Source organism: Oncorhynchus gorbuscha, linkage group LG05, assembly GCF_021184085.1.
Source record: "Oncorhynchus gorbuscha isolate QuinsamMale2020 ecotype Even-year linkage group LG05, OgorEven_v1.0, whole genome shotgun sequence".
In the NCBI taxonomy this organism is placed as follows: Eukaryota; Metazoa; Chordata; class Actinopteri; order Salmoniformes; family Salmonidae; genus Oncorhynchus; species Oncorhynchus gorbuscha.
Window position 1 is genome coordinate 23803546 of NC_060177.1, and position 27720 is coordinate 23831265.

The 27720-nt window shown below is 42.2% G+C and overlaps 3 protein-coding genes across 3 annotated transcripts; 1 reads left to right on the plus strand and 2 right to left on the minus strand.

The window, feature by feature from the left end:
• Positions 1–450: 450 nt before the first annotated feature.
• Positions 451–4885, plus strand: LOC124035690 (lysosomal protective protein-like). The gene is made up of 11 exons (XM_046349278.1): positions 451–723; positions 1407–1518; positions 1655–1792; positions 2010–2168; positions 2374–2465; positions 2621–2705; positions 2848–2997; positions 3163–3317; positions 3774–3936; positions 4029–4118; positions 4264–4885. Exons 1-11 carry the CDS (start codon positions 548–550, stop codon positions 4345–4347), a joined length of 1404 nt encoding a protein of 467 aa, XP_046205234.1. The 5' UTR covers positions 451–547; the 3' UTR covers positions 4348–4885.
• Positions 4886–6599: 1714 nt separating this feature from the next.
• Positions 6600–16976, minus strand: LOC124035691 (putative sodium-coupled neutral amino acid transporter 7). The gene is made up of 12 exons (XM_046349280.1): positions 16832–16976; positions 13098–13583; positions 12913–12966; positions 12669–12813; positions 10801–10945; positions 10578–10676; positions 8772–8829; positions 8523–8637; positions 8247–8394; positions 7962–8161; positions 7825–7876; positions 6600–7754 (listed from the first exon to the last, which is right to left on the minus strand). The coding sequence occupies exons 2-12, from the start codon at positions 13350–13352 to the stop codon at positions 7637–7639; spliced, it is 1389 nt and encodes a 462-aa protein (XP_046205236.1). The 5' UTR covers positions 13353–13583; positions 16832–16976; the 3' UTR covers positions 6600–7636.
• A 3099-nt stretch (positions 16977–20075) lies between these two features.
• On the minus strand, positions 20076–27450 carry LOC124035692 (aspartate aminotransferase, mitochondrial-like). Its single transcript, XM_046349281.1, has 10 exons — positions 27268–27450; positions 24378–24534; positions 22559–22687; positions 22402–22461; positions 21994–22155; positions 21705–21809; positions 21332–21482; positions 20980–21145; positions 20646–20796; positions 20076–20486 (listed from the first exon to the last, which is right to left on the minus strand). Exons 1-10 carry the CDS (start codon positions 27348–27350, stop codon positions 20364–20366), a joined length of 1287 nt encoding a protein of 428 aa, XP_046205237.1. The 5' UTR covers positions 27351–27450; the 3' UTR covers positions 20076–20363.
• Between the last annotated feature and the right edge of the window lie 270 nt (positions 27451–27720).

Sequence of the window (27720 nt, forward strand, 5' to 3'; positions counted from 1 at the left end):
AGGTCGACTAATAAGCTACCATTTTCTCTCTGACACTCACCCAACTAATACACATTGCCACCTAATTATACCACCCTCACATTCTTCACTGTCATGTTATATCAAACGTTGATATGTTAAATGTTACGCCATGATGGAACAATGTTGGCAATTGTAGCCAATTCTTGGTAGGCCTAGTTGTCATATTTTCAGCTTTATACTTTTCTCGATGATTCAGAGCTCGCCATAGTTGTTTTGCTACCTGCTGGCATTTCGACTGATTAACATATTGAGTAACTAATACATCGAATTGCCGTCCTTGATATAACCGAGACGCAGGCAGTAATTATTAATGCAAAAATTTTAGCCTATCAAATGAAACGCAATCCGGTGATGAACGTCAAAACAAAAGATCAACCACGTGACTAGAGAGCTCAGTTAGTAGTCATATGACCTGTAGTGCTTCTATATACAGGGCATAGACACGGCAGTTGTTCCGCACACAGGACTTCGAGTTCAGCATTTGAGGTCAACATTGTTGGCGCATTAGGCTAGTTTCGTCCTCGACATGACCAGTATGTCTTTTGTTAGTTTGGTGGTGTGTTTCCTTACTGGTTCGTGTCTTACATGGGCTAACTACGCCCCTGACGAGGTAACCGAACTACCGGGAATGTCGTTTAAACCAAACTACCGACAATGGTCGGGCTATTTGAAAGCCAGCCCTGGAAAGTTTCTCCATTACTGGTGAGTATCAGTAATGCCATATGTCGCTACCTTGACTAACTAACAACTTAGTGTTTGTTTTGGTTGGGGATGCTTTCAGAAACTCCAGCTCGTGCACAACATTAGTTTACTAATGTACAATATCTATATATCGGTTTATTCCAAATGGGTCAAATAATAAATGAATGGCATAAATAACCGTATCATCTTTTTAAGTCCTCAAATAAACTTACAAGATTGACTATTGCTCAATAGTAAATTAATACAGAAGTTAGTACAGAGACCACTGAAGCTTGTTTAACAACTCTTCAAATAGAATGTCACAAAGGCAGAAGAGAACGCTTCTGAAGCTGGACTAGATAATGATTTATACTTCCTCTTTTGCTACTTCATCCAGCATTTGTCATGCATTGTGTTGTAGCTTGTACCTTTTCATTGAGACGTTTTAAGAGCTAGAACATCCTTTGCCATATGCTATGAGAAGTTCATGATTGACAAAATAACACATGACACTTATTCTAGTGTTCTATAGACCACACACATACTGTACACACACACACACAGGTCGACGTACGCAGCCATAAACATAATCCACAGACACCGTTGTACCTGGGGTCTAGAACTAAGTGCGGAGTGCACCAAGTGTGTCTTTGGGTACTCTCTATCTCCTGTTAACCTGGCCCTCTACCTCCCTGCTTCCCCAGGTTTGTGACCTCACAGAGGGACCCACTGAAGGACCCTGTTGTGCTGTGGCTGAATGGAGGGCCTGGCTGCAGCTCGCTGGATGGCTTTCTGTCAGAGAACGGCCCCTTCCATGTTAGTTCTCCCACACGTTACCTTTTCAGCATGAGTTTAGCAGGACCTGTGATTTCAGTTTGTCTCCCAGCGTAACCTTATTGTATGCAGTGATTCTGAGTCCCACAGAATAACATCATCATTTTGTCTCCCTCAGGTGAATGATGATGGGGCCACTCTGTATGAGAATAATTTCAGCTGGAACAGGATTGCCAACGTTCTGTACCTAGAGTCCCCTGCAGGTGTGGGATACTCCTACTCTGATGACCAGAAGTACAAAACTGATGATGACCAGGTGAGATCAGGGTCTCATTCGGGAGAGTGGAATGCATTTAATAAATCGGACACAATTATTTACCTCTTTGTCACAGGCATGTCTGTTATACACACTGTATTTCTATCTGAATGTTCCAGTGTTGTGCTCCACTGACAGTGGCTCAGAAATCATGCAGTTCACTCTTCCTTATTGAATACTAAAGTAATAGTAACTGATTTATTCCCCTTACTATTAGGTGGCTGACGACAACTACTTAGCTCTGCAGAGTTTCTTTGCCAAGTTTCAAAACTTCACACAGAATGAGTTCTTCATCATCGGTGAGAGTTATGGTGGGATCTATGCCCCGACACTCAGCCAGCGTGTGGCCACAGGGACCGCAAAGATTAACTTCAAGGTGAGTTGATTCCCACACCAATTTAATTGTTTTGAGTGGATTACACTCTTATGTTCTCTGAAAATCTAAAGACTGAGCATAAGTTCAAAGCAATGCAATGGAATTCAATCCTATCCAACCACCTGTCAATGATTATGTAGGAGAGGATGGTATAACTTGAATATGTATGACAGTTATAAAATGACTCCTTTAATGTGTTTTTCAGGGCTTTGCAGTGGGTAATGGCCTCAGTAGCTATGCCCTGAATGACCAGTCTCTGATCTACTTTGGTTACTACCACGGCCTCTTCGGAGAACAGTAAGAACTCACAACACATTCACTCATGCTCTGTCTGTTTAGTTATGTTTACATGACTAGGGATAATTCCTTATGAAAAACCGACAATATGAATCCAAGCTTGTCTGATGCTTCTGTTACAAGACATTTAGTTTAAGTAAACTATCCTCTTGCAGACTGTGGACAGATCTGAACATAAACTGCTGTGATAAGGGAACATGTAACTTCTTCAACAACAGCAAGGAGGCCTGCAAGACACTGGTACACATGGAAACACTTTTACAATCGAATAAGAAGTATTATATATCAAATACAAAAATTGCGCTATTACATGCACAGGTTTAACATAGAAATGGATACTTGTACCTTTGTTTCTCCCTCTCATTCATTCTTGCCCTCTCAGTTGAGCCAGGCCTTTAGTATTGTGTATGATTCTGGGCTGAATGAGTATGCACTTTACATGGACTGTGAGGGTGGAGTCGGGGCCAGAGCCTATAAGAGGAGCATGAGCCACCTCTTCAGGAACTACAGGAAGCACTGGGACACCTTCCAGGTAAGTCCCCCCCCCCTATGGAGGAATACAGTGTTCAAGTCCATTCTGGCTTTAGATTTTGTTAATCTTCTGTTCAGAAGGGTTGTTCTGGTTATTCTCAAATTGTTTGAAGTGGTTATAATGGAAGATATTGGTGTGATATGTAAGTAATGTGTCTCGCTGTAGCTGCTGAAGGTGCCGTCCGTCACTGGCCAAACTCCTTCTGTGGGTGAGGTCCCTCCTTGCATTAACAGCACAGCGCAAATGAACTGGCTCAACCGGGCTGATGTGAGGAAAGCCCTACACATCCCTGATACACTTCCACCCTGGGACATCTGCAGGTATTACACTCGTGAAGTCTAAATGCAGCGACAGGACATCTAAAACTTGACAAAAGTAAACTACCTAAAGGACATCTTTACAGAGCCTCCCTGGTGGCGCAGTGGTCTAGGGCAGGCTCTGTCACAGCCAGCCGCGACCGGGAGGTCAATTTGGCCTAGCGTCGTCTGGGTTAGGGAGGGTTTGGCCGGTAGGGATATCATTGTCTCATCGCGCACTAGCGACTCCTGTGGCGGGCCGGGCGCAGTGCAGCCGGGTTGGATGCGCGCTGTGTTAGGAAGCAGTGCGGGGTTGTGTTTCAGAGGACGCATGGCTTTCGACCTTTGTCTCTCCTGAGCCCGTACGGGAGTTGTAGCAATGAGACAAGATAGTAACTACTAACAATTGGATACCACGAAATTGGGGAGAAAAGGGGGTAAAATTAAACAAAAAAGGACATCTTTACCATTACTCTGTAGTGACGTGGTGGGAGGACAGTACACCAACATCTACCCGACAGTGAAGGATGTGTATCTGAAGCTGCTATCTCTGGGTGTCCGGGCGCTGGTCTATAACGGAGACACTGACATGGCCTGCAACTTCCTGGGAGACAAGTGGTTTGTGGAGCAGCTCAACCAGAAGGTAAAGCTCTTGAAGACTGGTATTTGTGGCATAGAGATTTGGATGCTGGGTATTTGGCATGTGTGTAACTCACTGTTTTCTTTAATTTCCAGACAACCAGCAAGTACCAGAGCTGGATATCTGATGATCAGATTGCTGGCTTCTATGAGCAGTATGGAAACCTCACCCTCCTGACTGTGAAGGTAAGCACTACTTACTTAGTAAGCACATTAGCATTGATTCACTGTCTTCAGACTCATTAACACACCACAGACATACCAATATTTAGAGATTAGTGGATGCAACAGGGGTGAGGCTGCTGCGTTCTAATCCCATCTTCTGTTTCAGGGCGCTGGTCACATGGTGCCGCAGTGGGCTCCAGGCCCCGCCTTAGACATGTTCCAGTCCTTCCTGTCAAACAAACCCTACTGAGCATGCTCCTGGGGCTGCCTCCAGTGTCTGTAATGGAACTTGTTAGTGGGTCAGGATGATGGCCCATTTTTCTCAGGGTGTGTTGGGTGGAAAGGGGGAAACAAATGTATTTTTTTTTGTGATCAAATGAAATGTTTCTGTTGCACTTTAAGTTCAATAGATCAAAGTGAAACTGGAGTTGGGGTGACAGGAGTGTAATCGGACTAAGCCATTTCTTAATTTCAGTGAATGTCTAATTTTACTTGACGCAAACTGCATAGTAATAGCCTTACAGAAATGTTTAGGTGCATCACATGTCAAATCTTCCTTTGGTGATGCTGTGCAATCACTCTAGTTGGCTTTCTAACTGATTAGCTCTGTGATTAATAAGCTGCTGTCTTTTGAGTTTCCTCATGCAGTTTCTGTATCTGGGTTTTCAATTGTCACCACTTGGGGGAGCTGAAATGCCATGGAACTCAAATTGCCAAAAGGCCAATCAGCACTTTTAAAGAATCCAACATTCTTTGTCTTTCTAATAAATGCTTTTTATGAAACCATTTATCTTATTAATTTTTTACTGAACATGATTACAGAATGTGTAAAAACATCCACGTAATCTTAAGTGACTTCCATAGATACTTAAAGATAATGGTGGTGAATTCCAGGGATTGTGATTGAGCAACAAATCTCCTCAGCCATTATACTAAAGATTCAGTACACAACAGGCCAATCTGTGTAGCAGAGATTAACTGGAAATGACTAGTGATTCCTGTGTTAACTGAAATTAAGCTATATTTTTAGTTGCTTCAAGACTTACAGGTAGGCCTTCTTGCAGAAGTCAGGATACATCAATGTGTCTAGTGCTTCCTACATCTGCATTGCTTGTTTGGTGTTTTAAGATGGGTTTCTGTATAGCACTTTGACATCTGCTGATATAAGGTTTTTATAAATAAATTTGACTAGCCCATGTGTTTTCCAAATGTGGTACTTACTGCAGGGGTCTGCAATTGTTTGGAGGAAAAATATTGGTATTAAACAATGCCATGTTTGAGAACTAACAAAAGCCAGACAAATAAAAACAGATATTTGGAACACTCAGATTTTATTTGTATTTTTTTGAGCAGAGGCGCAAAGTATCAGTCATGGCAAAATTGTCTCACTGTAGAATTGCTGGACATTAGCTTCAAAACGGCTACATTTTCTTCCAGCTCAAGATGGAAAAATTAGTAAAATTGCAGAATTCTTTTACATTTTCTCTACACCAGTGGCAACCTGTCATTTAAGCCCCACATTTTGCAAAAATAATCTAGTTAATAAAGCCACATACAAACATGGTCTCAGTTTTCTTGAAGGCAGCACCAAAATGCAGGTGTTTCAGCCTAGCTCAGTGCTTCCTGTGGTGGTGGGGTAAGCCAGCAGAAAACATTGAGCTTTGCGCTGTGATTGGCTACTACATCACCGCCAAGTCTAAGGGTAGACCTCAAATTCCGGCCCCGCCATAATTACCCATCCAAGAAGGCTCAAGGTCATTGGTCACAGATAAAATTAAGTCAAATCACATTTACAGTAAATCTTAGTCATGAATCAAGTCAATCTACTGGCTAATCCTTGTCATATGAAGAGAATAGATAATACGTAGCGGTGCTCATCGGCCACTGGACATAAACATTACACAAGTTGTAAATCGCATATTCAACAATGAGTGTGTTGGTATGGAATCAGTGACAGTGGCTGTGTGGTTCCACTTCTGCGATTAAGGGGCTCTTTTCCAAGTTTAAAATTATAACATTCAACATTGGCCATACTGTCAATGAGGCATGATTTATTCCACGCTCAAAACAACTCAGAACAGCGAAAACTTGACTTCCATGAGTTCAAGACAACTGGGAAGTCCAGAATAAATTAGCTCCGACTGGGAAAGTATGTTTTGAATGGTCATCCAACTCGGAATTGTAAATCCATCGTTCTAGAGCTACAACCTGAAGATCAATGACATTATGATTTGACATTGTTTTTTTCCCCAGAGTTCCCAGTTGTTTTGAAAGAACCATAAATTCAGAAAATGGTAGACTTGGATGACAAAATTTGCCCACGAAGGACCGCCACGCCACCTTCCTGTTCAAGTGAGCGCAGCACAAGGTGAGTCCATGTATTGTATGCTGCAGCATAAATGATGTAATATGCCAGGGAGATATGTATACTGTAGCTAGTCACCTGATAAGACGATGTTTTTACTAACATGAGGGTTTAGGACAAAACTATGACAATCTGAATTCAATGACAAAACCATCATGTTTATTAAAATGTAGATTGATAACAGGAGAATTCATGATACTATAAGACTGCTTACTGTTCAACCAGATTACTAAATTGGTTCAGTTCAGAAAAAAACTATTTCCCTTGGCTCCAATTATAGAATACAAATAAAAACAAAAAGTAATTGAATTTCAAGCATTTCCAATCTCATTCAAGTCATTGTAAAACAGTAATTGCTGCCCTGAGGAACAATCCCTTCGAACATGATAGATTTTTGTTCTTTACCTCTTTCTGTAGCCTAGAGCTAATCTCTCTCTGTCGGTAAAGCACCTTTAAAATATCTGTCTGTAAAGCTAGGCCCAATACAATCTTTTAACCACAGGAATCAGCCTGAGACCCCAGACTTCTGAAATCTCAAAGGCATTCAAAATTGATTCAAATTACAATACACTTGCCACATTACACAGGTTTCAGAACTACAGTTGAAGGATACGTCTTTAAACCACTTAAACATTGGAATTGTAAGATTACTATAAAAATGGATGGAAATGTTTGGCCACATTCTTAAAACAGTATGTTCATTACTCCTCAGTAACAACACCCATCAGAGTGAGGTACCCTTCTCTCACTGCCCAGTTTCTTGAGGGATGGGATGCCACCTGTAGTGCAGTGGTTGGTGTATGCTGGATTTAGTACTGCAGCCCACAACGGGGTGAAAACACTGAGGACTGTTCCCACAATAAAATGTAATAAAAACAACATAACATTTGCATAATCTTTCAAAAAAAAAGTTAGGTCATTGTCAGTGGTTGCGCTCGGGACTCTCGTTCAATCCTACAGCATCGCTCCATGTGTGACACGAGTGCTTGCTATGGAGCGGTTTCATCGTCAGGGAGACAACGAGACGTGCGGCATGCAGGAGATGTCACAGGAGGGAGTGTGTTTGCATGTGTGTGTTGGATCCTCCACATCCTGATATAAGTCAATAAAGTTCAGAATAGCAGCATAGACCTGCATCCTCCTCCTCCAACAAAGAGTCTTCCTGGTCAGAATTCTATTGGCTGGCCGGATAGTGGATAAAGTCTTGATAGATTGCATTGATGGTGGTCTGGCCAAAGACGAAAGTGCCGATGGTTACCATGATGACACCATAGACCACCATCCCATGCCAGCTATGGAGAGAGAAGATCAGTGTTTAGTAACAGTTAAAAGAGGAGATTATCTACAGGTAGTGAGTCTTACCTAGCAGATCGGACCTCTGTTTCTGAGAGCTTTGCCTGAATCAGACACAGACCTGCAGGGAAGAGCAGACATTATATACAGGCATTATGCTTATTGCTGTTATAAACACACACAGAATCAGGACAAACTGGTCATACCTGGGAAGACAAAGATGAAGCAGGCTGCCAGGCCTCCAATGAGGGAGATGACTCGGCCAATGTCGGGGATGAAGAGTGCGAGGACGAGTGTGATTGTGAACCACACAAGCGTCTGCAACACCCTGCGTCTCCGCTCACGCCTCACACACAATTCCACCTGCTCGCCACGGAAACGGAGCCATAGCCCCTCCAGCACCGCCCTGAAAAAACAAGTTACACAACAATGTAGTACTGAAATGGCATTGGTGGCACACAGTACTTTGTAGGTTAAGGTTAGTGTCTCACCGGCCACAGAAGTGTAAAATGGGATAGGAGGTGATAACACAGATGACGATGAAGGCCCTTGCGATCGCCACAGCGATGTCATTAGGAGGATATGACATCAGTACATCCTGACTGACGTTAGACCCAAACGACAGAAAGCCACAGACACCTGACACAAGGAGTATGCACTATTAACACATCAACGAATCACACAAGAAATGGGCAATGTCATTTAAAAAAAACCCTGATGCTTCAAAACTGACTATTGAGCCACACAATGTACAAACAAACACACACCTGTGCCAGTGTAGACAAAGAGGCAGATTATCATGCCGACGGTGACCACACCTCCCCAGGGCTTGAGTTCACTCCTTCTCATGCTGTTAAACACTGGCACACTGCTCACATGACACTTTCGAGAAAGTGAGAAAGAGAGAGAGATTGTGAGAGGAAGTAACTTCAAGCATTTTCAATCAAGGAATAGAAATAGCCATATGCACACCCCTGCACATTCATACACACACACTCACAAACACAGACAGATACCTGGAAGCCAAAGCATATGGTGGGCATGGCGTTCAATACTGCACTCCAGGAGGACGGGCTGTAACAGACACACTGGCTGATTAACAGAAACAAAGCATGATGGGAACAGTAGTTTGATGTAGACTGAGCTTTAATGAAAGTCAGTGGGCTGAAATGCCATTTCTGGACTCTATGTCCTGTCTGGCACCATGGGTGTAGGAAATGGTTCTGAATGAGTGGGAATTGTATATGTACAATACCAGTCAAAAGTTTGGACACACCTACTCATTAAAGGGTAATTCTTTTTTTTTTTTTTTTAAACAATTTTCTACATTGTAGAATAATAGTGAAGACATCAACACCATGAAATAACACACATGGAATCATGTAGTAACCCCCCAAAATTGTTAAACAAATCTAAATATATTTTATATTTGAGATTCTTCAATGTAGCGACCCTTTGCCTTGATGACAGCTTTGCACACTCTTGGCATTCTCTCAAACAGCTTTATGAGGGATTGTTTTCCAACAGTCTTGAAGGAGTTCCCACATATGCTGAGCACTTGTTGGCTGCTTTTCCTTCACTCTGCAGTTCAACTCATCCAAAACCATCTCAATTGGGTTGAGATCGGGTGATTGTGGAGGCCAGGGCATCTGATGCAGCACTCTATCACTAATTGGACAAATAACAATTACACAGCCTGGAGGTATATTTTGGATCACTGTCCTGTTGAAATACAAATGATAGTCCCACTAAGCGCAAAGCAGATGGGATGGTGTATCGCTGCAGAATACTGTGGTAGCCATGCTGGTTAAGTGTGCCTTGAATTGTAAATAAAATCAGACGGCGTCAGCAGAAAGGCACCCCCCACACCATCACACCTCCTCCAGACATGTGGATATAATCTGTTCACCTACTCTGAGTCTCACAAAGACACGCCGGTTGGAACCAAAAATCTCAAATTTGGGCTCATCAGACCAAAGGACAGATTTTCAGATGTCTAATGTCCATTGTTCCTGTTTCTTGGCCCAAGCAAGGCTCTTCTTCTTATTGATGTCCTTTAGTAGTGGTTTCTTTGCAGCAATTTGATCATGAAGGCCCGATTCACGCAGTCTCCTCTAAACAGTTGATGTTGAGAGGTGTCGGTTACTTGAATTCTGTGAAGCATTTATTTGGGCTACAATATGAAGTGCAGTTAACTAATGAACTTATCCTCTGCAGCAGAGTTAACCTTGGGTCTTCCTTTCCTGTGGCGGTCCTCATAAGACTCAGTTTCATCATAGCGCTTGATGGTTTTTGCGACTGCACGTCTTGAAAAAAGTTATTGAAATCTTCCAGTTTGACTGACCTTCATGCCTTAAAGGAATGATGGACCGTCGTTTCTCTTTGCTTATTTGATCTGTTCTTGCCATAATATGGACTTGGTCTTTTACCAAATAGGGATATCTTCTGTATACCAACCCTACCTTGTCACATCACAACTGATTGGCTCAAACGCATTAAGAAGGAAATACATTCCACAAATGAACTTTTAAGAAGGCACACCTGTTAATTAAAATGCATTCCAGGTGACTACCTCATTAAGCTGGTTGAGAGAATGCCAAAAGTGTACAAAGCTGTCATCAAGTCAAAGGGCTACTTTGAAGAAGAAACCTATTTTGATTAGTAACACTTTTTTTGTTACTACATGATTCCATATGTGTTATTTCATAGTTTTGATGTTTTCACTATTATTCTACAATGTAGAAAATAGTTCAAATAAAGAAAAACCCTGGAATGAGTAGGTGTCCAAACTTTTGACTGGTACTGTAGTTCAGTTAGCATACCTGGTTGCAATGTAGCCGGGGGTCATGTCTTTATCAGGCCAGATGTATTTCAGTATAACCACAATTGTGACATACCAGGTGCCAACAACACTCAGCGCACTACAAACAGGAGAACAGCACTATCAGACTGACCTGCGTTCATGTAGACTACTGATACAAAGCAGGCTTCAAATTCTAATTCAATCATCAGTTGTAGACTAAAGGGTGGTGTGAGAAGGTATACCTGGCGTATTTCTGGAAGCCAATCTCTTTGGGGATGGAAAGAGGCAGAATGACCAGGACAGCAGTCACACAAATGGTGAACTTACGGTCAATGTACCAGTGACCACCGACCACACCGTCTGGCAAATGAGCCATTGCAGCTATCACTACAGAAAGACAGAGATAGTGAGTAGATGAAGTGAGAGAAATAGAGGAAAGGCAGCAGAGCAAACAAAACATTCCATTGACTACAGTCTTATTTACAGTGGAATTGTTTTAGTGCTGGCTATCTGATAGCAGGGTCATCGTCCATCTGAGACTAACCTACGGTGGCTTTCCAACCTTTTTTTGAAGATATAAAGGAAACGGAAACCTGGTGAAAAAGGCCAATGCTACAATCTGCAACTTTGAGTGATACTCCAGGACCCTGCAAACCATGATCTGTATTGTATTTTACACAAGTCAAACGTAATGGAGTCTGTGGCATGTTGTTAATGGTTGCCGTTCATTCAAGGACTTATACATGACCGCCTCATTAACCTGATAGCCAGTTAAAGACTGTTAAACAGCCACCACTAACATTGAGTGGCTGCTGCCAACACACTGACATTGACACTGACCCAACTCCAGCCACAACTCCAGCCACTTTAATAATGGGAATTGATGGGAAATGATGTAAATATATCACTAGCCACTTTAAGCAATGCTACCTTATATAACGTTACTTACCCTACATTATTAATCTCATATGCATACGTATATACTGTACTCTATATCATCGACTGCATCCTTATGTAATACATGTATCACTAGCCACTTTAACTATGCCACTTTGTTTACTTTGTCTACATACTCATCTCATATGTCTATACTGTACTCGATACCATCTACTGTATGCTGCCCTGTACCATCACTCATTCATATATCCTTATGTACATATTCTTTATCCCCTTATTGTTAGTTAGATTACTTGTTGGTTATCACTGCATTGTCGGAACTAGAAGCACAAGCATTTCGCTACACTCGCATTAACATCTGCTAACCATGTGTATGTGACAAATAAAATTTGATTTGATTCGAGTTGACAGTACCACCATCAGTGCTTATTCACAAATATTCCCATCAGAGGAGGCTGGTTTGATGTTGATGTGTTTTCTTGTATACGGAATATGCCAGATATTGTTGTTGTGGGGAAGGAGCTCATTCTGGAAGTGGGTTACTCTTTTGACTCCTACATAGAGCAGACCTTTGCTGACAAGTTGCTGAAATACCAGCCCCTTGTGTGTCAGCTGTCATAGGCAGCTTAGCGGTTTGGAGAAGTTGGTGGGCAATTCTACGGTAACAGAGTGATGTGAAAAATCTAAGTCTTCTCTTTAAAATGTCAAACAAAAAACAATGATTGCAAAGTTAAACAACCCAGAAAACTCTACGCACAAGGCCTACTTTTAACAATTTCCAAAAACACATTTATCTGAAGAACTGTGCAGATGCAAAGTTTAGTAACCCGCGTGCCGTCATTCTGTTACCAAACTTTGCATCTGCACTGCTTTTCAAGTAAATGCATCCATAAGCGTCCAGATATCCGTGTCTTTTTGAATTATTCGACTGTAATGTGATTTGTGGATTCAAATAAAGTACTTAAAAATGTGTGTGTACACATGTTCATTATCTGTGTGTGTACACATGTTCATTATCTGTGTGTGTACACATGTTCATTATCTGTGTGTGTACACATGTTCATTATCTGTGTGTGTACACATGTTCATTATCTGTGTGTGTACACATGTTCATTATCTGTGTGTGTACACATGTTCATTATCTGTGTGTGTACACATGTTCATTATCTGTGTGTGTACACATGTTCATTATCTGTGTGTGAGAGAAACTCACAGCGGTCCAGCTGGTCTCCAATGACGATAAAGAAGGCGATGCAGGTGCCAAAGGTGTAGACAGCGATGGCCACCTCACAGATTACCCCAGTGACCTTTCCACACGAGGCCCGCACCACCTCCTGGTAGGTGCTCTCATTACTGACCTAGACAAACAGCACGGGGTCACTAGGATGAGTACTGCTGGAAAAGACTGTCTTAAATTGTAGATTGTGTGTTTATAAGGGGGGTATTAATTTACTAACCTGGGAGCAGTATGCCAGGATCACAAGACCGCTGATAATGAAAATCAGCATGGACTACAACATGCAAAAAAAGGAAGTGTTACCGAATACATCCCTGTATATATATATGCAGTATTTCTCACTTCTGCTCCTGGAGTGCCAGAGTGTGCAGGCTTCGGTCTCAAAAGTGTGTATGTAGCGCTCACCATCTGTAGCACCACCCCTGCAATCACGCCTCCGGCCATGTTGAAGGCGGCAGGGAAGTTGAGTAGTCCTGCACCCAGCGCAGCGTTCACCACAATGAAGACAGCGGCTGTGGCAGACACCCCTCCACTCCTCTCCCTGTCTGACAAAGGGGGGCGAACAGACTCCACACTGGGGCTCTGCAGTAGCCACGCCCTCTCACCAGCATCTTCACTCCCAGCCTCGGCCCAGTCCCTCGCCTCACTGTTAATCGCCATGGGACACCACCCGGCTGGCACAGCCCCAAAAACACTACCCAAATTCACTCTACTCTGTTCAACACAGACTTCAACACTAAAGAGCTGAGTTGAGGGTATTCAGAGTTTGGGTTGAGGGGTCAGTCTGAAAGTTTGTAGTGGCTCTTGTGACATTCAGGACACAGATGACTGGTTGTCAGTTTATCCTCAAAGTGGATGTATTGTCACCCAGCAGTGAACCCTTAGTTCAATCTGCAACAAGACAAACACACATTACAGCTTTGGCCTTCTCAGCTCTCTCTAAGTGCTTACTACAATCTGCTTTCCCAGTAGCCTACACGTTCTTGTCAGTGCGTTCTCCCCCCGGTCCCCTGCCTTGTGCTGTCAGCTGACCTTGCTTTACGCACCAACACCAGAATGTGACCAAAAATAACAAATAAAAAGACTGGTCAAAAAATGACTAATCACCAGGAATTCGTCTAAAAATGAGTTTAATTTAATAAATCTGTTCCCAAGTATTCCCACAAATAAAAATTTAAAAAAAGAGACATGATCGTGTCTCAATGTAATCAAGGTATGAAATTGTTATTTTCAAATACAGTCTCTTTTTGGGCCTAGTTGTGGTCAACTTTCCCGACCAATCGCTCAGACAAAAACAAAAAAAGCTCCTAGGCTGAATCTAGTTGCCTACCCCTGCTTTACAGCATCCCTCAGAAACACATTCGAAAGAGACATGTAATCATTAGTTTTAGATAATCTCTTGGGATCAGACCTTTCACTTCATATCCCTGAGAAGGATCAGAGTAAAGTAGACTTCAGTGATCAGGGTCACTGTTCTCATGATGACACAGTGTGTCACAGTAGATAACTGTTGTAAACCTCACTCTGTCAGGCGTGTGACCTGCACACTAAAAAGGCTAATTATTAGTGCTTGTCAGAGGCTATGCATTTTGTAGTCATTCATGTAGGTAAGCTATGTCATGGACATGTTGACTGTAAGTCATAAATAAGAATAGGTTATATTGAAATACAAGGTGGATAACAACTTAATCTCACTTCATTTAGTCAAAGGGAAATAGACTACATATCTTACCTCAATTATTTTGTCATTTTGTTTGTGTTCACAAAATATCTTGTCTACATACTAAAAGATGACAAGTGTCTGCAACGAGTCATCCTCAACCACCTTTAGATTTTTCTTGAAGTTGAGGTGACTTGGGAGTAATTAATTATAATGAACATTTTCAAACCCTCTGAAGGGGAAATATATCCCCTGCAGGACTTTCTTCAAGACCTATTTTAAAAAGTGATAGTTTACCTACATTTATTATAATTTTTTACCAAATTCTTAAAAAGGTGCAATATGCAGAAATCGCTCCACCATTTCCTGGTTGCAAAAATTCTAAATAGTTTGCCTAACTTCAGTTTGTGACAAAACAAGCCCTCAGTGTAGAGAATCACTACCATCTAAACACCTACTCATTCAAGGGTACTCTTTATTTTACTATTTTCTACATTGTAGAATAATACTGAAGATGTAAAAACGATTAAATAACACACATGGAATCATGTAGTAACAAAAATAAATCTAAATATATTTTATATTTGAGATTCTTCAAATAGCCAACCTTTGCCTTGACAGCTTTGCACACTCTTGGCATTCTTACAAGCAGCTTCACCTAGAATGCTTTTCTAACAGTCTTGAAGGAGTTCCCTCATATGCTGAGCACTTGCTGGCTGCTCTTCCTTCACTCTGCAGTCCAACTCATCCAAAACCATCTCAATTGGGTTGAGGCTGGGGGATTGTAGAGGTCAGGTCATCTGATGCAGCACTCCATCACTCTCCTTCTTGGTAAAATAGCCCTTACACAGCCTGGAGGTGTGTTGGGGTCTTTGTCCTGTTGAAATACACATGCAGAGATCATCCGTTCACCCACACTGCGTCTCATAAAGAAATGGCGGTTGGAACCAAACGTCTCCAATTTGGTCTCCTGACCAAAGGACAAATTTCCACCAATCTAATGTCCATTGCTCGTGTTTCTTGGCCCAAACAAGTCTCTTCTTTGTATTGGTGTCCTTTAGTAGTGGTTTCTTTGCAGCAATTCGACCATGAAAGCCTGATTCACACAGTCTTCTCTGAACAGTTGATGTTGAGATGTGTCTGTTACTTGAACTCTGTGAAGCATTTATTTGGGCTGCAATTTCTAAGGCTGGTAACTGTAATGAACTTATCCTCTGCAGCAGAGGTAACTCTGGGTCATCCTTTCCTGTGGCGGTCCTCATGAGAGCCAGTTTCATCATAGAGCTTGATGGTTTTTGTGACTGCACTTGAAGAAACGTTCAAAGTTCTTTAAATGTTCCGTATTGACTGACCTTCATGTCTTAAAGTAATGATGGACTGTCATTTCTCTTTGCTTATTTGTGCTGTTAGTATACGGAAAATAGCCCTATTTGGTAGCCCTATTTTCCTACCTTGTCACAACACAACTGATTGGCTCAAACACATTAAGGAAAGAAATTCCACAAATTAACTTAAAAAGGCACACCTGTTAATTGAAATACATTCCAAGTGACTACCCCATGAAGCGGTTGAGAGAATGCCAAGACCTTGCAAAGCTGTCATCAAGGCAAAGGGTGGCTATTTGAAAAAACTCTCATCTAAAATATATTTTGATTTGTTTTCACTTTTTTTGTTACTAAATGATTCTATGTATTATTTCATAGTGTTGATGTCTTCAGTATTACTCTACAATGTAGAAAATAGTTAACAATAATAATAATAAATGTAAAAACCCTCTGAACGAGTAGGTGTTCTAACACTTTTGACCAGTAGGGTATATACTTAAGTTCTTGGAAGCGTCTGTACAAAACTGAAAGCTAAATTTAAAAAAACGATACTTAAGCATAGAAATAGCGCACATAGTACATATCCCGCTTCTTAGACTTCCTCTCAATGAGAATGACCGACCTATGATTCACATGTCTATGTGAATTTGGACAGCCACCCAAAAAGTTACATGTTGCAGCTTTAATAATTATAATCTCTCAATGTTAATCTCAAAATTAACCAGATTGATGCATTTAGCTATTGAAACTAAAATGTTTCCTTCCAGAGAGGATGCCCACGGACCCCCCTACTAGTGTTCCCCTTGTGTAATCAAATCATAGAAACGCCACTGGAGCTCCCTAAACAATAACAATGACTAGAAACATTAATAAAATACAGAAATTTGGTAGCTTTACTAATTGTCAACTTTGCATATAAAGCAGCTGAATCTTAGATTCAGATCTAGCAACAGGCCTAGAAAATCCCAAATCACAACAATGAACCTGATTGGTGATGTTATTATAGCAAACTGGACACCGCATCATCGTCAGTTGTTGCTAGCTGGCTGATAGTTTCCGAAAGCTGCTACCGACCTCCCCATCTTCATATTCTTTAACCTATTCAGTTGAAAATATGAAAATGCATATAATATACTCAAATATTCGATAAATACCTCTCTATTACATCGCCGATGCTTGTTTTTCTCCAACAACCGCAAGCACTGTGAAATTCCTGCTGAACAAGCAACGATGGCATGTGACTTGATTGGGATGTGATCATGTGACAATGTAAAATTACGCCTTTAAAAACGAAGTGCGTGGTGGGAATTGTAGTTTACTGCCACGAGAACAACACAAATCATTCCAGAGAGGGCTTTAAGCAGGGTAGATACTGCAGCAGAGGAGGCTGTTAAGGGGAGAACAGCTCATAATAATGTCCGGAATAGAGCGAATAGAATGGCAACAAACATATGGAAACCATGTTTTTGATACCATTCCACCTATTCCTTTCCAGCCATTATCACGAGCCCATCCTCCCCAATTAATTTGCCACCAACCTCCTGCGTACTGCAGATACATCTTTATAAAAGAGAGTATATCAGAGCCGACGTGAGTAAAACATTTAAACGTGTTAACCCTCGCAAGGCTGCAGGCCCAGACGGCATCCCCAGCCGCGTCCTCAGAGTATGCACAGACCAGCTGGCTGGTGTGTTTACGGACCTATTCAATCAATCCTTATCCCAGTCTGCTGTTCCCACATTCTGTTCCCACATGCTTCAAGAGGGCCACCATTGTTCCTGTTCCCAAGAAAGCGAAGGTAACTGAGCTAAACGACTACCGCCCCAGAGCACTCACTTCCGTCATCATTAAGTGCTTTGAGAGACTAGTCAAGGACCATATCACCACCACCCTACCTGACACGCTAGACCCACTCCAATTTGCTTACCGCCCCAATAGATCCACAGACGACGCAATCACACTGCCCTAACCCATCTGAACAAGAGGAATGCCTATGTGAGAATGCTGTTCGTCGACTACAGCTCAGCATTTAACACCATAGTACCCTCCAAACTCGTCATCAAGCTCCAGACCCTGGGTCTCGACCCCGCCCTGTGCAACTGGATACTGGACTTCCTGACGGGCCGCCCCCAGGTGGTGAGGGTAGGTAACAACATCTCCTGGCTGATTCTCAACACTGGGGCCCCACAAGGGTGCGTTCTGAGCCCTTTCCTGTACTCCCTGTTCACCCACGACTGCGTGGCCATGCAAGCCTCCAACTAAATCATCAAGTTTGCGGACGACACTACAGTGGTAAGCTTGATTACCAACAATGACGAGACGGCCTACAGGGAGGAGCCCTCTCCACCCACAACGGGAAGTGAGGTCTGCACAACGCATCACTGGGGGCAAACTACCTGCCCTCCAGGACACTTACACCACCCGATGTCACAGGAAGGCCATGAAGATCATCAAGGACAACAACCACCCGAGCCACTGCCTGTTCACCCTGCTATCATCCAGAAGGCGAGGTCAGTACAGGTGCATCAAAGCAGGGACCGAGAGACTGAAAAGCAGCTTCTATCTCAAGGCCATCAGACTGTTAAACAGCCATCACTAACATTGAGTGGCTGCTGCCAACATACTGACTCAACTCCAGCCACTTTAATAATGGAAATTGATGTAAAAAATGTATCACTAGCCACTTTAAACAATGCTACTTAATATGTTTACTTACCCTACATTACTCATCTCATATGTATATACTGTACTCGATACCATCTACTGCATCTTGCCTACGCCGTTCTGTACCGTCACTCATTCATATATCTTTATGTACATATTCTTTATCCCTTTAAACTTGTGTGTATAAGGTAGTAGTTGTGGAATTGTTAGGTTAGATTATTTGTTGGTTATTACTGCATTGTTGGAACTAGAAGCACAAGCATTTCGCTACACTCGCATTAACATCTGCTAACCATGTGTATGTGAAAAATAAAATTTGATTTGTGACAAATAAATAAGTAAAATCAAGTCCTACACTAGTCCAGTGGTTCCCAACCAGGGGTACTTCAGGGGTACTCCGGCCAGAGCAAAATTTAGTTGGTGGTACAGCAACTTAAAAAGGTTGGGAATCACTGCCCTAGTCCAACGGTATCAGTTCAGTTTCTTACATTTAGTTTAACAATATTATTTTTTAGAAAGGACAAAATAAGCCCAGTTGTTTCAATTATAGATATTTAATTGTTCAGAGACATAACTTAAGCTCCATATTGTTTTATTACTTCGCTCTAAAGCGAACATGGTGTCAGAGCAGATTCATCTTCATGAGTAGACAGCAGAAAGGTGATTTTACCTGCACAATCTGTCTTGCTACAATCAGAAAGACACACACAGAGAACATGTTTGAAGGCTGATCATTAGAGCAAAACACTGGTCTATACAACTTTCATATATATATATATATATATAAGTTCTATAACCTCTTGGTTCTGAAAAGGAGGGGATAAGAGTTGCGCAGTGACCCAAATAACACTTGTGAAATGCCTTTTCTTGTGGAAATACAAGAGCACCATCATAGGACAGTCTATCCTTTCAAAGCTGCAATTTGTAACTTTTTGGACCAAATTCACATAGAAATGTTTAGTTATAGAGCAGTCATTGACAATAAGTCTAAGAAACAGTAGATCTGTTCTGTGTTCTGCTTACCAAAGTTTCAGTTTTGCATCTTACTTTGTTTGGTACACTAGCTGAAATTACAACACTTTGTTATTTAAGATATATTTCACAGCGGTTTAGATGGTACAATGATTCTCTACACATTACTTGTTTTGTCAAACTTAAATTAGGTTAACTATTAGAATTTTAGCAAACAGGAAATGGAAGAGCGATTTCTGTATAATGCACCTTTAAAACCTCATAAACCAAGTGCTTGGGGGGGTGTAGAGGGACAATCAGTGGGCATTTAAGACTGGCTGGCTGACTGCTCACTCATCAACACTTAACAAAAACGCAATAGACCCTGCTCTTCGTGCAAAAAGCACAAAACTTGTACGGCAATACTATTATTTATATTGAATATGGGAAGACAAGATAATGCAAGAGAGGCTGAGTGAAAGGACAGAATGATCATACATGGTCCATTTCTAAAGCATATTAAAACATCAATTACCGTATCTCATCTAAAAGTAGTTCCAGACAATCTTTTAACTAATTGTTATCTGGAAATGCTGAGTTTTCTGCTACAATACTGGTGTTGAGGAAAAGTTTAACTTTCACATCCTACATAAAATATGGAATGACACAAGAGTTCACAGTTCATACACACAACAGAACCTAAGTGTTGGTGAACTCATCTGTAGCCTGACAGCAATTTGGACCACAGCAGGCAGAGCAGGTTTAAAAGAGAATATTAACCTGTCATTATTAAGCCATTTATTAAGTTAATTCATATTAAACTTTGACATATAATAAATAAGCGTAGAAGACAGACATCAGACCTTTTGTCAAATGTAGGGCAGATCATTGGACCATCACTAAACAACCTTTGACATGGTGGCCTCGTTGTTGAGGTCAAAGTTGAACAATTTACAGTCTTAAAGAATGTCCAGCTCCTCTGTAAGGGGTGGGTGGAGTGGGCATTATTATTTTGTTAAGGATTGTGTCCAGCGCCACCGTGCCCCACTGTTTCTCCCAGCATTCTCCTTTTTACTTAGTGACAGCGTGGATTCCATGTGCTAGGTATCCTACGTTACCGGAGGTGACACCTGCCATGGAGATTCTACCATCTTTGGTCATGTACACTGAAAACTCCTTAGTCAGACGCTCAACCTGGGGTAGACACACAAACACCTGGAGTCAACGCAATTTATCATTATACTAGAACTTAATTCCAACTGATGAATATGACCAACATGAATAGAATAAATGTCATAAGGTTATAAGGTACAGGTGTGGATATTAAGAGTGGGTGTGGTCATTTGTGTGTACCTGTTCAGGCTTGAGGCCTGTGAAGCAGAACATGCCTATTTGGTCGATGACATGCTGCCAATTGTGAGTGGAGCCCTCACTCTTCAGGTTGGCCGCCAGCTGCTCCCTCATCTTGATGATGCGGTTGGCCATGCCGTGGACCTCCCCCAACCTGTGTAGAGAGGTTAATCAGTGGGGGTTGATGAGGAAACAGAATGGAAGTTGTGTGTAGAGACAGGAGACCACTCCAAAGAGAACTCCGATATAATCTAGCTGACTGCCTAGGAAGGTAAAATCACAGCATCAGTGAAATGGGCAAACATTTGTGTGTGTGTGTATATATATATACACTTACCATATTTTATAAAGGTCTGGTGTGTTGAGAATAGTGGCAGCGATTCTGGCTCCATTCATTGGAGGGTTGGAGTAGATTGGCCGGATCAGAATCTTCAGCTGAGACTCCACCCTCTTAACTTCCTCGGCATCGTTACACACCACAGTGAACCCTCCCACTCGCTCACCTGTCAAAACACATGGGTAAGATACCATACCAGTGGGAGTTTTTTTTACCCTTCTAGTATGTCAATACCATAGTCTGAGTGAGAGATATATATATATATATATAGACTGTTATAGTGTGTGGTCATCCACACCCCCTCCCAAAAATATATATATATATTTATATATATATATAAAATGAGACCAACCATAGAGGCCCATGTTCTTAGCGAACGACTGCGACAGGACAATGTTGTGGCCCTGCTCGATGAAGTGACGAACAGCCCAGGCATCACGATCAATATCTCCACTGGCAAAGCCCTGGTAGGCCATGTCAAAGAACACCAACAGGTCCCTTTTCTGAAGGAACAGCAGAACAGGGGAGGAGTTATTATTAGGACCGTGTGTGTAAATAGTTGACTGACATCTTTACTGTGCCAGACTTCACACAAAACCCCTGTAGGCACTGGGCAGTAAAGCTCTTCAGCAGTAGAGTCCCAATAGTGACAGAGACTAGCTAGTTAGGGCATTTACAGAGAAATCACCATTGAGGTATTTCATATCTATGGTAAGCACACTCACCTTCACCAGGTCAGCGATCTCTTTCCACTGCTCAGGCTTGGGGTCCACACCGGTGGGGTTATGGGCACAGGCATGCAGCATGATCACACTCTTCTCTGGCATTTTCTGTATCAGAGGGAAAATAGTGTTACACTAACATTCAAATCAGATTCTCATGACGGAAATAGACCCCCACACCTTAACCTTATAAAGTCAACATAACAATATAAAAACAGATCACAAGACGTGGTAATGGTCCTCCATGTTAGTGTGGAATCATACAACCCCCCCTTTCCCACCCCTCTCTCACAGAGATGTCGTCGAGCGCCCCGTTGAAGTCGAAGCCGCAGGTGGAGGGGTCGTAGTAGCGGTAGGCTTTCAGCTGCATGCCAGCATCTCTGAAGATGGGTGTGTGGTTCCCCCAGGAGGGCTTGGGCAGGTACACGTCACGGGACGCACTGTGGAAACGAGACTAGAGAAAAATATAAGGAATTAACTGACTGACACCATACACACTCCGCAGTACTACCGGTATGAAGAAATTATTGTTTCATAGAACAATCATTTGTAATGCATATATATTATAGAGAAGGCACTCGTTTCAGGCATGTATAGGCTAGTGCACTGTTCTAGGGGGCTAAGGGCCCAAATGCAACCGTGGCAGTGTAGGTGCATTCATTCTCTTCCTGTTTAGCTGCTAAAAGAGGTGGGTCTTTACCAGGAAGTTGGCTCCGATGCACAGTGAGCCGGTTCCTGAGATGGTCTGGACAGTGATGTTCTGAAGAGAGGAGAGAGATGTTAATAGCATTTCTATCATTCACTGAACACACCGACAGCAAATGTGCTTCCATGCTACCACCCACACATCCACTCACCCTGCCACTCTTGAGGACCTCGCTGTCAGCCCCCAGGGCTAGCAGAGCGCAGGACTTGGTGAAGTCCCCCAGACCACCGATGGCCAGATACTCCTTATCCAACTGCTTGGAAGAAATCAGAGCCTCTGCCTGGAGAGGGTCGGGGATGATGGTAGAGAAATAGTGAGTGGGAGGGGAAGTAGAAAGGTTTTTAATGGTGACATTTTCTGAGCATCCACTTCATGACTGATCCAAAGCCCTTCCAAATCAGAGCTAATAGCGTAACACACACAGCTGGGGTTTAGCAGGGCTGTATGAGCGGAGCTCAGAACGACTATGCAGAAATAATGTTGATGTCTAACACATGGGTCTGTTGGAGCCTGCACCTCAAACTTACATACAAAAAGTATGCGCAAACACATCCACACAGTAATAGAGATTCAATATAGGTATACATTATACGAGTTAAGCTCAGGATGATCGTGCAGAAATTAGAGGTCGACCGATTAATCGGAATGGCCGATTAATTAGGGCCGATTAAGTTCTTATAACAATCAGAAATCTTTTTTTCTTTTTCTTACACCTTTATTTAACTAGGCAAGTCGGTTAAGAACACATTCTTAATGACTGCCTAGGAACGGTGGGTTAACTGCCTTGTTCAGGGGCAGAATGACAGATTTTTACCTTGTCAGCTCGGGGATTCAATCTTGCAACCTTACAGTTAACTAGTCTAACGCTCTAACCACCTGCCTTTACATTGCACTCCACGAGGAGCCTGCCTGTTATGTGAATGCAGTAAGAAGCCAAGGTAAGTTGTTAGCTAGCATTAAACTTATCTTGTAAAAACATAAATCAATCATAAATCACCAGTTAAACTAGTAATATCATCAACCATGTGTAAAAGGACTGTCATTGCTCCAACGTGTACCTAACCATAAACATCAATGCCTTTCTTAAAATCAATACACAAGTATATATTTTTAAACCTGCATATTTAGTTAATATTGCCTGCTATCATGAATTTCTTTTAACTAGGGAAATTGTGTCACAAATATTTTTTAAATCCAGGTTAGCAGGCAATATTAACCAGTTGAAATTGTGTCACTTCTTGCTTTCATTGCACACAGAGTCAAGGTATTTGCAACAGTTTGGGCCACATGGCTCGTTGCGAAATAATTTGCCCGAATTTTACGTAACTATGACAACATTGAAGGTTGTACAATGTAACAGCAATATTTAGACTTATGGATGCCACCCGTTAGATAAAATAAGGAACGGTTCCGCATTTCACTGAAAGAATAAACGTTTTGTTTTCGAAATGATAGTTTCCGGATTCGACCATATTAATGACCAAAGGCTTGTATTTCTGTGTGTTATTATGTTATAATTAAGTCTATGATTTGATATTTGATAGAGCAGTCTGACTGAGAGATGGTAGGCAGCAGCAGACTCGTAAGCATTCATTCAAACAGCACTTTAGTGCGTTTTGCCAGCAGCTCTTTGCAATGCTTCAAGCATCAGAAACACACAGGCCTGAAACTCCACAAAAGCTTGTATAGTGAGAATCAGCTCAAAAACATGAAACCACCTTCTTCATGCTTCTACGTGTTTGTTAACTGATCCGGTTCTTACATAAAAGGGCTAGTAGCCGTGTGACTGGATTAGCCTTTCCCCAATGCTGAGCCCGGGATTACAAAACAATAACAGCCGGCGTAGCTACTCACCTTTCCTCTGAGGAGTGAGCCTCAATATGAATGGCTGGGTGATACTGGGGATAGTTATCTTGTCCCTGTGTGTGTGAAAGCTTGGGTATTTACACTGGTTGTCATGGTATTCCTACCTTGCGGACACAATCGAGCACAAAGGGTTTGCCGTGGTCGTCCCTGTAGGCCCCCACCCCCAGGTTCATCTTCTTCGGACTGGTGTCCCTCTTGAAGGCCTCCGACACCCCCAGGATGGGGTCAGGGGGCCCCATCTGCACCCCACCCCACCATGAACTGCAACAGATGGGAGGGGGAGAAACAAACAGAAGCAGCTTAATTTATCATTTTGCAGACTTGTCTTCTTATTTGTTTCATAGTGGACAAGTTTATTTTTCTAATCACTCAGTGTAGGCTTATATTTCTCCAGGAAACTAGACTTAAAATAAAAGACTAAAGCACAACGGTAAACTGTTCTATACTCTGCTCAAGAAACAGTTGCTCTCATCCAACCAGAGGAGAGAAGCACCAACCACCCACAGTAGACCAACACTCTGGACTATGACCTGGTGAATGCCTGGTCATCCCCCAGTCCCTGCACAGCGAAAAGCCACACACACACACACACACACACACACACACACCAAAATCACCACTACACACAGCTGAAGTCTGTCGAGGTGAAGGGCCCGGGTTGGATGGCTTAGGGGGAGTCAATAAAAGGGAGGAGATGTACTGCACTAAATACATGAACATCTCTCTCCATCGCCACTACACTACCAGAATGACAGCTCTAAAGGGCAGGGGGAGGGTGGTTGAAACAAAGGCAACGATTGGTTCTTTGAAATTCAGAACACATTCATTCATCATATCTTTGGATCCGGTCATTACAGCCTGGTCTTCCTTTCACACTGACCCCACCAAGCTGATTATCCATCCAATACATTACACTTCCCTTTCCACAGCCACACACACAAAGGTCAGGCACTGCAAACATATGCTCTCACACACAAAACGATTCTCTCCCCTTGTATGGAATGTGTCTTATGAGGAGGAAAGAACAGAAAATTAGCAGGGGCCCACTTCAGGAACTAATATTACACACACACACACACACACACACACACACACACACACACACACACACACACACACACACACACCTGACCTCTTCCACATGACCTCTGAAAGAGGGGCAAGCAGGGCCTCTAATCTTACACATTCCTCTCACTGCTGTACTGGAGGCTATAGGCCTGCTGGGGCTGAACTAGAGATCCATTTAGAACATTGCATGGAAAAAATGTAAGTTCACAGCAAGACTCCCGACAGAGAATCACATGTGTTTTAGACAGCCTACATTTCTATTGGAGCCTTCTGTAAGAATGAACTCACTAAAACCGTGTTGTGTCTGATGCTACTCACCAGTGCACACTGGTACAGTAGTATGTTTTGATATGTCAATGTAGTGGTGAGCCACTATGACGTGAGCAGTGACACTCTGCAGCTCACTAAAATTCAGGTTCAACGGTTGTGTTCACACACCCTGGAAATCACAGCAATACCTAGAGCCGAATGCTTCGCAAAGGGCAGCAACTCCAAGACCGCAACATGAGAATATAGACAAGAATGATGACATGACACCCACATCGAGTTTTAGGGAACACACTGAACAGTCACCTGTCATAGAGCCTGTTTACATAGCATTATAGAACATCCTTATAGAACACCCATTGTCCAAAATCAAAAAGATTCCAGGTGACTAAAATTGAACACTCAGCTGGTCAGAAACATTGGGACTGCACATTAAAATCAGATCCTCAATCAGTAAAACTGATAACAAATATGAATACTTGTTATCAGATTCTGACAAATCTGTTATCAGAGTGAGAAAAACCTTGGCATATTATCAGCCTACCCACTGGTGCATAGTGATACTATTATCAGCAGTATGTGCGAACTACATACACACAGAACCAGTACATTTTAACATGTGAGATGTCACGCAAACATAAATATGCTTGATAAACACTTCATAGGCCAGGGAGTACAGTGACTGAGTCCTATTTATGCCACTATGACAGCATCAATGAGGGGCCATCCAATGTTGAGTCACAGACTTGAATTTAGCCTGCTAATGGACTAAAATGCACTTGAATACAGAACGATATAATTTGAATGAGAATAATGTAACTCAGCGCACGGTCTTCTAACAAAACCCGACAGTGATGCAGAGTGTATTTGGTGATGCTTTTCTAACACAGCCTGTTTTCCAGATATGTGAAGCGGTATCTTAACAAGTGAGAAACAGAGTTTGCCCTCCAAAAGGAGAGAGAAAGGACACTGGTTACTGTCGTCACATCGCAGTAGAAACCGGGACATCCCGTGGCCAATCAACGACCAGGGGCCTGCACACGATAACCAATGATCACGCTAGAATTGGGGAGTTACGGTATGCGAGGGAGATCAAACCGAGAAAATATGTCGAATCTCCAAAGGGGGGCCGCACTGCGACCCTAAAATATAAAAAATAATTTAATAATAATTTTCCTTTCACGGGAATGATCACTATGATATGTTGACAACATACAGATTGTCTACCACTGCAATCTGAATAATATTTTTACAGAGCCACCAAATAACAGTATCAGTATCCATAGTTGGAAAGTAACCTTGCGAAGTTCGACTGTCAGTGAACTGGTTGAGCCTTGAAGTCTACAACGTATGACTTGACTAAAACTAAAAATATGACGTGGAAATTTCAGTCACGGACAGGCGGCGGATGGATGAATGCGAGTTTCAGTCAGTTAGCAAATGAAATGTAAATATTAGGTAGATAGCTAAACTACGGTGAGAGACGTAAGTGCATGACCGCTTCGGACCCCATTCAGTAAACTTGAAGTTAGGCCACTTGAGTCATTGCGGCATGGCTAGCTAACTATCTAAGTGCTGCTAGCTATTCATTCAATGGAAAACTACCAAAGTAGCTACGTGTCAGACATGACAGTGCAGATATTGCATGTCTGGTATTACCTGTTACGTGTAGACAAAACTCCCAGGGACGGGGAGAAAGTCCCAATACTGGAGATCACCTTGCCGGACTTCAACAGAAACATTGTTGAGTCGAAGCGCAGAATGGCAGAAAAAGCAAAGCGTGAGCATATGAATCCGAGGGATAACAGGCACACGAGCTTCTTTCTTCTTCGATGAGGTTTAACTGCGGTTGGCATCGGATAAATGTTGCATTACCGCCACCTACTAGACTGGAGTATTACTCCTTTATCCTTCAAAAACATATATATACACAGCTCCAACAAATAAAGGGAACACTAAAATAACACATCCTAGATCTGAATGAATGAAATATTCATATTAAATACTTTTTTTCTTTACATAGTTGAATGTGCTGACAACAAAATCACACAAAAATGATCAATGGAAATCAAATTTATCAACCCATGGAGGTCTGGATTTGGAGTCACACTC